The sequence below is a fragment of the Mixophyes fleayi genome, chromosome 5 (genome assembly GCF_038048845.1).
Source record: "Mixophyes fleayi isolate aMixFle1 chromosome 5, aMixFle1.hap1, whole genome shotgun sequence".
Taxonomy (NCBI): Eukaryota; Metazoa; Chordata; class Amphibia; order Anura; family Limnodynastidae; genus Mixophyes; species Mixophyes fleayi.
This window is the reverse complement of record NC_134406.1, coordinates 181,751,628-181,765,514: the sequence shown is the minus strand read 5'-3', so window position 1 is coordinate 181,765,514 and position 13,887 is coordinate 181,751,628. Positions and strand designations below refer to the sequence as shown.

The 13,887-nt window shown below is 37.0% G+C and overlaps 1 protein-coding gene across 3 annotated transcripts in view; it reads right to left on the bottom strand.

Annotated features, from left to right (window-relative positions):
• Positions 1-13,887, bottom strand: part of RNF144B (ring finger protein 144B) — a 97,623-nt gene that overhangs the window by 26,884 nt on the left and 56,852 nt on the right. For 2 of the 3 annotated variants that reach the window (XM_075213130.1, XM_075213129.1), the window contains exons 3-4: positions 10,904-11,008; positions 6,699-6,759 (exon numbers count right to left, since the gene is read on the bottom strand). In XM_075213130.1, the coding sequence (XP_075069231.1) occupies positions 6,699-6,759; positions 10,904-11,008 (166 nt within the window). The remainder of the gene's footprint in view (positions 1-6,698; positions 6,760-10,903; positions 11,009-13,887) is intronic. The other variant, XM_075213131.1, reaches the window with a different exon arrangement.

The following is a 13,887-nucleotide window of genomic DNA, read 5'->3' as shown; positions in this document are numbered from 1 at the left end:
AACTTTGTGCACTTAGATTAGAGAATATTTGCCCATTTTTCCTTGCAGAATTGTTCAAGTTCAGTCAAATTTTGTTGTCAGCAGCGATGGACTGCTCTCTTCAAGTCCATCCACAGGGCTTGGATTTTGGTCAGGGCTCTGACTTGGCCAGGCAAGGACATTCCCCTTCCTATCATTCAGCCACCATGTTGTTTTCTTGGCGGTATGTTTAGGGTCGCTAACGTGCTGAAAGGTGAACCACCTGCCCATCTTCCGCTGTTTAGCAGAGGGCCACAGGTTTTCAAGAATTTGTGTGTACTTGGCAGCAGCCATCTTCCCTTCATTCCTGACCAATCGCCAAAAGAAATCCCCAAAACCATAATGCTGCCACCACCATACTTCACAGTAGATATGGTGTATTTTGGGTGGTGTGCTGTGTTTGGTTTGCACCAAACATAGCATTGGGAGTTCAGTCCAAAAAGTTCTATCTTGTCTCATCTGACTATTCAACCTTTTGCCACATGACATCAGGGTCTGCCAAGTGTAATTTTTTTACAAAAAGCAAAGAAGTGTGGCACTTTTCAGAAGATATTTCTTTCTTGCCACCCTGCAATACAGGGCAGGTTTGAGTAAGCTTGTGAGATAGTTGTCACATGCACAGACTGACCAATCTCAGCCAGATCTCACGCCTGAGGATCTGTCCGTACCCAGACTGGGTTGTGTCTCTGGAGTTAGGCTGATGACTACGTACACAAAGCTGGGTGCCCTGATTATGTTCCTTTGTATGTAGGTGAAAGGACAGGTACAGGTGGTGATAAACTAGCAGAGAAGGCCAGGCAGGAACTGAATTGCTGAACCCAATATGGAATCAAAATGTTGGAAACCGGAATGCTGGAACCAGACTGAAGCCAAAATACAGACTGCACTGTCTGAGCTGGAAGGATAGAAAGACTGCAGACTGGTGGGAACCAGGTTGGCATTTGGAAATAGAACATTGCACTGGCAACAGTTAAAGGCTTTAGGAAGTCCTTTTATAGTAGGTGTTGTTCTCTGATTGGAGACTGAGGTCAGTGGGGCTGAAGCAACACTTTCAGTTGCTGAGATGGATCAGGTGCCTATGTCCAAGATGGCATCTCCCAGGAACTGGTTTTGGAGGGAAACCTGGAATGATGGCTGCTATCCCGATTGGCTGAGAGGAATCATATGACCAAATCCAAGATGGCAGCGCCCATACCCTGATTCTGGAGAGATCTCTGGAGTGGAGACAGACTGGGCAGCATCTTGCAAAGAGATCGGAAATCAGCAGAGCCTGAGAACCGCAAAGACAGCTTGGAAAGACAGAGGAGAGGTAAGTGATAGGACCTGAGAGCCTGGTGTGTGACACCAGACTTGTAAGTCCTTCAAAATTGCCATTGGTCTGTTGGTAGCTTCCCTGATCAATATCCTCCTGGATCTGTCATCCAGTTTGGAGAAACTCTCGATCTACACAAGGTGTTTGTGGTGCCATACACTTTTTACTTCTTAATAATGCATTGAACAGTACTCAGAGGGAGAGAAAAAGTCTTTGAAATCTTTTTGCATCCATCTCCTAACTTGTGCATTTCCACAACTTGTTCCCTGAGCCCTTTTGAAATCACCTTTCCAGTCATAGGGAATTATTTGCCTTAACATGCACAACTAAAAGTGGAATCCTCAAGTAACAGTTGGTTTTATTCTGAAGAAATAAAAACCACTCCAACTGAAGTCAGGTGGGGGCCAATTAGCCTGGTGTGTTTTGGAAGGTCATTGCTCATATCTAAGCAAGTTTATAATGGTCACACTAAGGGTATGATCACTTATCCAAAACAGGTATTTTACTAATTAAATGATATTAATTGTTAAGAATTTTTGTAAATGTTATTTTCACTTTGAAAATACAGCTGAAAAAGTTTGATTTAATTTATTTCAATTTCCGTGGTCTAATGTGACAAAAGGTAAAGATTTTCACAGGGTATGATGATATTTTATAGGCACTTTGGCTCCCTATCAACCCCTACCTGTTGCTCATATATAGCATTTTATTCCCACTGAGACACCGCTGCAAACTTCCAGTAACCCTCTGTTTATCTTACTTTACTTTTCCCTTATCTGTATTAAATTTTCTTGTCTTAATTTTTTAGGCTCACCTCAGGGGTGTGATAAATATGTTCGAAAGTTGGAAAGTCTACAGTAATAATATCGACAATATTATTAGATCCAGAATTGAAATATAGACAGTATTATTAGGTCAACAATTCAAATTTAGACAGTATTATTAGGACGACAATAATATCCCTAACCCCAACTTTATAATATTGTCTATACTTGAATTCTCAATCTATTAATACTGTCAACATTCAAATTGCCAACCTAATAATACTGTCGACATTAGACTTGTTGACCTAATAATACTGTTGACATTTGAATTGTCAACTTAATGTTGTCGACTTTTGAATGTCAACCAAATTAAAGTCTAGCCGTCGAACCCATACCCCCCTCAGGTCATATGCCTATGTTATATAAAAACTTTATGCAGTTGTGATCTTTTTTTCACTAGCTACAGCTATTAATATCAAATATCTGTGTAATTATGCTGTTACAAATCTCAATAAAACTTAATGAAAAAAAAAAAGACACATCAAAGAGAGAAAATCACTAGAATAAAGATCAATGAAAAATTGTTAAAGAAATTTTCTGTAGTGTGTACCTAGCTTCACTTCTCCAATAGTCCTCTCAATCACAAGGCCCAGTTGTAATAGTTGACATACTAAAAACAGTGGCTGATAACATTTATTAACACATGTATTTGGATATGTGGGTAAACAAACACTTAACTGCAGAAATGATTCAACTAAACTAATGGTTGTACTTTGTTTCTATGCCACAGACAGGGAACATAAACAGCACTTTTACAAACGTGTCTAGGTGAATTAATAACTTGAGCAGATGTTGTGAAATAGACACTGAAAGGTAAAATGCTGTTAGGATTCCTGTAAGTGCAGAATAAACAGACAGGAATCCTGTGAATTTACTATCCATTCAACGCTATCACTCTCTTTCATACATGGCCTTAATAAACTAAACTAAAATCTGCCCTTTAGGGTGATCATTAAAATGCACATATAAAAAAGTTACAATGACTAACAGGAACATAATGTTACACCGCTTGGCATCTCTTCCTGCATACATGAGCATTTTTCAGTGTAATGGAGATGCACATTTATTATCTATTGTGAACACACCTTTATGGCAAATGAGGTATTTATGTGTAAGCATTTATCCACTTGACACAATGCAAATAATAACAAATAAATTGGTATCTGCATATACTGAACTAGGAAATCATAATACTTCTGAGCGTATATTGTTAAAGAGCACCCACCATCTATACATAGTGGAGGCAACCACTTTATGAGCTTTAAGTGCCTCATTAAGGCCAATTATGCCTAGGCTGCATTCTTTTGAATTATCTATTACATCTATACCTTATATGCTACATGACAAACAACATCCCTGCTCTGGGCTGCCCTTTTTGGGCAGGTGACAATGAACAGAGCACCAACAATTGGTATGCCCCTACTGTGATATATAGGAACATTAGAAGTCATTGAAGGGGTCAGTGACCATATGAAAGCAGAAGGCATGTAAAGTGTTTCCATGATAGTCAGGTGACTTTTTAATATCATCATATTTCACAGAAGGGGTGCATTCATCTATATAAAACATTAGTAGTCGTTTTTGAAAAAACAATTAAACATTGTATTATTTCTTCAACCTGTTTGCTGTGATACATTTTGGTATACAGTTATGGAATATCTTATCCGGAAAGCTTTTACCTACAAATTTCAGAAAGCCAGGAAGGAAAAAAGTGAATTATTGCTGATGTTTGGCGATTTTGTCATATACATAGACATATTCACCTGTAAACAGCAAGTGCTCATGTCTACAGTTACTAACATCCTAAAGTTACTATGAGGAGCTCTGCTCATCACTGTAATGAGAAGGGGACATTGGGGTCAGTGTGCAGAGCGAAAGGATTCGTTTTTACATGTGTTCTAGACCATTGTAGACATGGTGCTCCAAATGACATACTGAAAACCACAAGTACCGAGGGTTCCAGATAATAAATCCTATACCTGCACTTACTTTTTTTGAAGTTATATATTTTTATGCTATTCAGGGCTCTATTTATCATTTTGTGGTGGTAAGACCGATTTTCTATCACCTCTTATCTCAATGATAGAATATCAATTATTGCTACAATTTATTAATAAAATATCACCAGGGCAGCTGAAATAATAAAGCTTTACTGAAATAATTTAGCTTTTTTATTAATTTTCTCCTGCTATAGTTATCCTGAGATGGCGATAACAGAAGAAGGATTGTAGCGGTACTTGTACCTCTGCGATTCTTGTTAAATAGACTTCCCCATGCACATCTTTTCTCCAGTGGGAGTTACTACCTGTGATAGCACTACTATCGCCGGCGGTTATCCTTTGATAGACAAGGAGATAGGGCTTTTCTCCATTTCATAAATAGGTCTGACAGTGTGGTAGTTACTGCATGTAGGAAATACTGGGGTACATTTTGGCAATGTAATCTCTGGCTGGGAAATGCATAAGAAGGAAGCAATACATTGAGTAGAGAAGCAGTAGTAGTTGTGCAAACAGGGTGTATAAACCATGCACCCCAGAGGGAAGAAGAACAAGTGTGAGAACGGAAGGGGGCAGGGCGTAATTTTGTCCCGCGTCGCAATTATGTCATTCACCACGAATAGCATCATGGAGGCCCTTAACTAGGAAGTGGGCAGGAAACCTACCTGGAATTCAAGAGCCTCCCAGACATTCTGGGAGAGTTGGCATGTATGGTATAGAAAAGTGTGAAATATATTGCTACGGTTGTAACTCTCTAACATGGAATATGGACACCATACTGAAAAGTATTCTTATATTTAATAACTAGTATTGACACAGAGTGATAAAAAGTATTCACAGCACTCTTACATTATTCTTGCATCTATCATTTAGGATTCTCCCTCCCTTTTTAAGTTCATCTCTTCCACCTCTTTTGATTTGTTTTATAGTATTTGTGCACTGCTCAGGTAGTAAATGTGCATATGAAAACTGCATTATTAAATGCACAATGTAAGGTGCAAAATGGAAATGTGAAGTTATGAAATACCTACGTTTGTTGTTCTATAATACATGCAAGCTTTAGAGTTATAAATGAGTCAGCATTCACAGGATGTTAATACACACAGGGCCTGAGTCATCAAGGAACATATACAGAGCGCTACCTGCGTTTGTTTTAAAATGCACAGAATTCGGGCATATGCACACCCGAATTCAACAAGGAGCGGATCTCAAGATAGGTTTGTTCAGCTCTACTACACAAGACACTGCAGGACACGTCCAATACCTATGTGGAATATAAATTCGCAAAGAACGCAAAGATAAGAAAAATCAGTTTAGTGATAAAACAGTTTTTAATATATTTTGTTTCCATGAAATACATATATTGGAATGTTCTTAATGTCTACTTAACATAAAATACAGTTTTACAGTTGCCCCTGATTGCAAACACATGTTATAGCATGCATACGTGACTGTCGTCACTAGTAATCAGGACTACACCTGTAGCTGGAGCAAGAGATATGGCAGAAAATCAAGTACCTTTGAGATGTCCAAAGCTTGAATCAGACGTGGCCGCATGTGCTCGAGGTGGCACAGCCTTACTGTACATTGCCTCCTGGTGAATACCCCTCCCTGCTTCAATCCCCCCCCTGAAATTGCAAGCTGTAGTAAGTGTCCTTTGGGTACAAAGATGAATTGAACGCTGCTGCGTTTAGTTGCCTCTGCCCCGCTTCTGGACATGCATAGATCAAATATGCATATTATACGCACAAAATCGGCATTTACACTCCTTGAGTAATCAGGCCCACCTAATTAAACATTATAAACATTATATAAACACACACAGTATCTTTTTATCTTGAAATAATTATGATAGTGTTTCAAGCAAAGTTTAATCTAGACAACACTGCTCATTACAAGACATTTTCCACCTCAGACATATTCATGGTATGATCTTCTTCAGCTATCATGATATAAAATTGTGTGCCTTAAGTCTGTGTGTATAACTATCATCTCCTAATATCCCTTTATACATAGGTATGGGAGCAATTACCTGGTATTTTGGGACTTTGGGTCCACTCCAGGACAATCCCTTCTTAAAATACATGACCCCTCTTTACAGCAGAGCCAGGAACCCTCATTACTTGAAGAAAGGTGCTAGAACACACAAAATTTTCCCTGCAATACATGCAGTGCAAGATTTTCTGGAATCACATTTAAAATTCAAACTGTCTTTCCTTGTAAATAGTTTAGCATAGCTCCTCATAGTCACTTGGTTTGTGGATAAAAGCCAAAATCACTGAAACGAGCAGAAATGTACCTATTTTTTTTCCTTTCCATGTTTTTGAACTTTCTGGTTAACCACTGTGTGGATTAGAGATCCCATACCTATATTTCAATAAAACTGCCCTACCTTGTTTAAATGCTATTAATCAATATTAATAACTAATCATTCTGAAATCAAAATTTGCTCCAATTAAAAGCAGATGAATATGGAATAAGAGGCATATCTACATAAATATATTTAGTTCAGAAATGAAATGTGTGTAAACAGTTCTTAAGTCATACCTCGTTCAAGCTTTAGACGCTTATACAAGTGGAACTGATCAATGGATACTAGACATGCGATCTGGTACACAAAGAAAAAAAAAGAGTTGGATTATATTAGTGTTTCTCAACCTTTTGTAACACATACCCCTGAGGGTAAATTTCTACACAACTTTTATACCTAATTTAAGTTTATACCAAATCAGACATTTAGGAATTTAATTCTCAGTGGCAATCTTTTTAACACCGTGGTAAGTGATTTTAACGTGGTTTTCACTCATTCTGGAGTGTGTTAACTTTACCCCTTATTCAAATCTATTTTTAACGAACCGTTTTGTAAGCGAAAACGGTACCATCGCGGACAAGTAGATGATCCACTGAAAGTATAGGGAGGAAGAAGCGTTAAAAGCTATTCAATTATTTTTTAACGCGGCGCTTTAAACTGTCAAATCGCACCTCTCATGGCTGTGCTAAAAATTAAAAAACATAAGAAAACTATTGAAATCATGTAATAATCATGTAATAATGTAAAGCAAAAAAAGAAAAATGATGTTTCTCAGTAATGCATAACATGGAAAAGGTGATTTATTTATTTTTTTACAAAAAGCATGTAAAAAGAAAATTAAATTAATAAAATGTATGTATGTACTAATATGTATATACTAATGTGTTTTGTCATGGTATAGATAATTGTATAGTAAAAAAGTTAAAACAAGAAAGTATAGTAAAAAAAAGTACTGTATGTAGATATTATAAAATAGAAGGTTGTGTGATGCACTACAAATGTATGCCAATGCATTTTTTTTTATTATAGATGACTATGTGAAACCCTACCTTTCACTCCTATAAAAAGTCGCAAACATTAATGTGCGGGGGGCTGCGTTATCTGTAAATTGAATAGCACGATTTTTTACTCTGCAGTACCTAAAAAACGGTCGCGCCCATGGGTCAAAATCCGTGCGGATAATTTAAATTTTTTAACGCTACAAAAAAAAAAAATGCATTCAATTGAATTTCCCCTTTAAATGCTTTAAAAATAACTCTTCTGAAGAGTTTTCTATATGTTTTATTATTTAGAAATATATTTTATGGTATATTGAGTTATATTTAACAGATTGAATATAGCTGAGTCCCCTCTTGGGCAACATGTACCACAGGATCAGAACATAGGCATTAGACCATACAGTACGTTATAAAGATTTAAGCACTGGTAGGATTTGAAAATGTAAGGGACAGCAAATATTAATAACAGTGTAAGGTAAGGGCAGGCCTGGGTCTCGCACTGGAGGTGTTACCTCTATGGAGGGCTGGACTTGGAAATCATCTTATAATTTTATGCAGCTCACTGTATAACAGAAATACTAAACAAACAATCATTTTATATATGTACACATTAACATTCAGTCACAAACCTGTTTAATATATAAAACTCTAAACAAGGCACATGCTGAGCTGTGGAAAACTTGTGATCAAGGATGGTAACATATTTGGAAAATGTTTGGAAATGTCACAATATATTTTTTCTGCCAGATGTTAGAATAGGCTTTTTCATATTGGGTACCTGCATATTTTATGTTTACTGGTCCTTAAAACATAAAGTTTCAAATAAATATTACAAAAATATTTGTAATATGCAAACTATGATTCATTGCAAGTGTTTTTTAGATTAAAATAAACAATACACCAAAGTGTGTCAGCTAGTTACCTTGTTCATTTTTGTAAAAAGAGCAATTTCAAGCAGCTTTCCCAAATAGGCTCTTTTTTCTTTAAATAGCAAGTTAAAGTACCTTTTAAACATACATCATTTTTTTTCTTAGCTGTCCTCCAACAAATCATAATCAATTTTTCGAAATCTCTCTTGAGGATAGCTAAGTATGGCTGCCTGTCACAATCACACTCTAAACATGTCATGTGATAGCAGAGGGGAGAAAAGGAGGAGGATTTTACAATACGCAAAGCAGACTGAGCTCAGAGGGGCGTTCCAAAGTCTCGCTGGTCACCACACCATGTGTCATGTTACTGTGGTTGCCATGGTAGTTACATGACACTGCAGGACTATAAATAATTAATTGCAGCCTGAAGAAACAAACCAAGGAAAGTGACTTATGTAAAAACAAAAACACCTTTTTTCCTGGGATTGCTGCCTTAAGATTCTGATCTATTTTTATGGCAAAAATGGGTCTGTCATGTATTAATGTGAACATAAATCATATTATACTAATATGCAAAATATTTTTTTAAAGCAAATAAAAATGTTTGCTATTACAGGGCAAAGGACATCTCACTTTTGCTATTGTCTTATTAGCCTTGTCGTTCAAGTGAGAACAATGAAATTATTTATCTTTAATCAAATAGCTCTGCACATGTTCCTCCTAGGATGAAAGATCATAAAACGATTTGATATAGACTCTCTATGCCAAGACATGTTTTACTGACTGATACCACGCTAATACAGTTCACTCATTTCACTAAAAGGAAGTGGATGATGAAAGAATAAAGTGGATGATGAAAGAAAAAAAGTTTCATACTACATAATATCCATCAATGTCACAACTTACAATGTATTATTTCAAAATAATTATCTACATCCCAAGGCAGAAAATCATTCTAAGTATAATTAATACATTGGAATATATGACTTCATTCTAACATTAAAAGCATAACAGTCATCTCTTCTGTTTGTCCTCTATATGACTGTAGGCGGACTCTTAACGCCTCTCAAAGCCGCCTTCTCTATATTCTCTAGCCCTGCTAATGCATGGCATTCAGCATTCTCCGTGATTGCTCATAAACCTATGGAACTCTATCCATTTTCAACTAGGTCAAAAGCTGTTCATGTCAAACTTAGAATCCAAGTTTACATCATTCTTTTTAAATTAGAACTACTGCAGCCTCTTGTTCAAGACTATTTTAAACCTTAGTACTTGTTGGCTGTATTCCAAATTTAATCACTTGTTAGATTTTATATCCTATTAACCTATAATTTTGGTGGGAAAATTAGTATAAGGTAGTCCCACTAACTTACATAATCAAATGATGAAGGTGACATCTATGGGGCATATTCAATTACGATTCCGGTCCGCGGGAACGCACCGGAACGGGCCTCGAAGTTAATCCACGGTACCACAATAACGTGGATTTTCGTTTGCAGCCCACAGGGTTGCGTACGAAAATCTGCGTTATTGCGGTACCGTACTACCGGCAATACTGCGTACTTTTCTGCGGTAACGCTCGTTACCACGGACCGGAATCCTAATTAAATATGCCCCATAATGTGGTGTAGAAGTGAAGTTACCAGATCAGAAATGTAAATCCAGACAGTATTACACAGGCTGCATTAATGTGCACCATGTACTATGTATAATTAATAGAGCCTCAGATTCACATGTCTGATCTGATAACACTAGGCGAAAATAATTTGTTATTAGTTATTTTAACTCTAGAACGTGAAAATGTGATACAGTATACATACATTATAATAAATGGATGACATTATGATTTTGTGTTATTTTGTCAATTCAAAATGCAGGTTATAAATTGACAAATAACACACTTTACATACATTTGCTGATCACTAGATATGAAACATTTACATTACAATGACACATATTATCCTCAATGATCTCAATGTTTACAAAGATTAAATCTCTAGAAAAGAAGGACAGATGATGGCAAGAGGGTTAAATATTAGGGCATGATAACATATCATGTACATCACAGACTGCTACAAATGTGGGTAGTAAACAGCCTTTGTTACATAGTTATTGAGTTTGAAAATGAAAAACAAAATAGTCCACCAGGACCAAACTTTCCCAGATCTCCACTTTTGATGACACTTAAAAGCAAATTCTAGTGTATGCAAATTTAGTCCTGCAGACAGTATGCAAAGTATAAGCAAACCAAGCTAGCCTGCACATACGGGAGACTGGAGTTACGAAGCAGAACAGTAGCTGGTATGTGCAGCCTGGTTTAAAAGTTCATAGTTGTGGAAAACTGGGATATTTTGACTTGGATAGATATAGCACATACTGACTGAGCTGATGCAAAGTAAACATTACCACAAGGCAAAACATAAAAATGAGGAACAAGCACTCCATTGCTGCTGGCTTTCACAGCTATGCGAGATTGATGCCAGGTGCTTATTAGTGGTAAGTAAAACACCTAAAAAAGAAATATCGCAACATTGAGGCATTGATCAAAAAAGGAAGTAGTTCAGTTTTCAGTACCTCTGCTTCCTGAAGGAGACCCCGGTTTGAGCACAGCATGTCTGGACAAGTGATTGGAGAACCAATTCCATCACGAACTGCCAACTGTACATACTGCTTGAGGCACTAAAGACAGGACAGAAGGCACCCAATCACAACAAGCACCAATACAATATTTTGCTCTGGATTAAGCTAAGGTCATCCTCTCTGACCAACATTCAGACACTCTAGAAATAAGGCTTTAGACAAACACATGACTCCACAAACATCTCAGCATTTCTCAGCATGCTCAGTCATGCCAGATATTTCTCAAGTTTGACTGTGGAAGTTACTGCATAATTTTTTTTCGAAATGTTCCTGTAATGATAACAATTATATTTCAGTCTATAAACATATGCACATTAATTTTTGCAGAAATGACTGCTAAGGTAAAACATTCATAAGATCAGCACAACAAGGCCCTGGAATATTATAATCCGATTGGCTGTAAGATGTTCTATCCTCCCACACTTCAAAACTTGCCAAAGAGAATGAGATAAAGATTGATTACAAAAATGTGTTCTGACCCTTAAACACTGATCAAAGAGGCTGATAAGACACCTCCAGGGATAACCCCTAAAAGATTGGGAGCTGCACTTAAAGGGAACACCAAAGAAGTGGCTGTAAATTATGAAGTAGAGGCCTGCATGACATGTGTTCCCTCAGGTGATTAGTGGAACGACAATCACTCATCACTGCAGTGTACACACTAATGCAATATTGAGCAGAACAGTCGTTAATTGGATGGTTGGCCCAATAATCGGCTGAAAACCCTGTAGCGTGAACCCAGCCTTACCATTATAAATGTAAAAACGTACATTATTTTACACAGGCAGGACCAAAATGGGAGCAAAAAGTTGCCCTGGTAAACTAACTACACCATACATGTACACAAAACATACAGTATATAATTTTTCTGAAGGGCACATGTATGTGAAACAAATATATTATGAATAAGTTACAAAATAAGTAACGTATCCTCTTAAAAAATAATTATATTCCACATCACACTGACAGTAATATCAAATTACGCATAATATGCGCCACATTAATGGTTTGATTCTGAATAGGACAGTTCCCCATTTATTTGCACTTTCTAGGACCAATAGATGCTCTACATTTTTTTAACATTTTGCATTTAATAACGTGTCAGCAGTAATTAGTGCATTACTAAATCTTAGCAACATTGATTGCAAAAAAAATATTCTCAATGCATGGAAACCCCAATTTGAAATGACATCATAATTAAAGAAGAACTCTTTTTTTTGTATAAATAAAAACTTTTGCCCTCAACTGGCATAACCAGGGGGTATTCTATGTTTTGGAGCACACAGTTCCTAATACTCAAACTTGTCTCTGCCTATAATGGTTAGTTTAGACTAGGGGCTAGATTTACTAAGCTGCGGGTTTGAAAAAGTGGGGATGTTGCCTATAGCAACCAATCAGATTCTAGCTGTCATTTTGTAGAAGGTACTGAAGAAATGAAAGCTAAAATCTGATTGGTTGCTATAGGCAACATCCCCACTTTTTCAAACCCGCAGCTTAGTAAATCTAGCCCTAGGTGTGCACATGGCCTAAAACATATATTTAAAATTGAATCCAGAATATTAAGAAGTAGTAGTATTCGAATGTCCATGCATACAGTTGTCCATACATACAGGATATGATCAGACACTAAGCAGCACTACTCGTGACCAGAATGAGCAGACAAAATTTACAAAATAAAACATATATTTAACAATGAGACAGTAAACATGAGAAATGGCACTATGAATCATAGAATAAAAATAGAAAATAAGAATAGATATTGAGATTTACATCCCGCATACAAACTAAGGGAAATAGCACTATGCAAGTAAGCATACACATAGGGAGGGTTAAATCAAAAAGAAGAAACAAGTTATTGTGCAGCGCTGCATGTTTACATGAATAAAACAATAAAAAGGAACCAACAAGAGACCAATATTTAAAGTCTATGGGGTATATTTACTATGCTCGGTTCCGTTGAACCAAAGTCATTTTCTTCAAATGCCAATTTTATCAAAGACAAATCTTGATGGGCTTTGTCTTGAATAAAAGTATGTTTTAAAAAAATGACTTCAATGCCCCGGGAATCCCGCTGCATAGTAAATATACCCCTACATCTGTTTTGAAACCATAGTAGGGATGTAGACTTATGTAAACAGTAGGTATATAAAATGCAAAGCCTTCGGATAACATATACCATGATGCAATATAAAGTCATATGACACTGCATTTTAAATGCATTTTAAACTGTTTACATAGTTCTCTACTTTGATTTAAACAATGTTCTAATAATCTGTGAACTAGCCTAGGGAGCTTGCCCTCTGTTCAACATGTGAAGGCACTTGTGAGTATAGTGGCACCGTGGGAGGCAGTCCAGCTTAAAGGCAACCTTTCTGTTAAACGTACAACTAACACAAACAGGATCTGCATTAATTACCTACCAAGGTGGTATACCAGCTCTCCAGAGGGCATGGCAGCGGCTGGAGGTAAGAGGACTCAGGCACATAACTAATCAAGTGCTCAGCAGCTTACACACTTCTTTTAATCAGGGACAGCTAAGGCTGCCCAGCATGCCTTAAGATTGCCTAGGGCTACACAGCATGCTCCAATAGCTCCAATATGGATTCAGTAATAGAGTCTATACGCATACAGCAGCCCTTATACCCCACTCAGCATTTGCTCATTGCAAGATATAAATTATACAGTTTACAGAGCCGCTTGCATCAATGTATGAGTTGCCAGACCTTGAAAGGTAAATCAGACGACCCATTTATCTAATTAAGCAAACAATCAGAACATCCCGATGGCCAGGTTGGGTCTACACACAGGCACTACAGACTGCATGCAGCAGCTGTATATCTGGTCTAAAGAGCGAACTCTTAGAACATCACAGTAGACGATCATTCTACATAATTGATATTAACTATTCTCTGGTATTC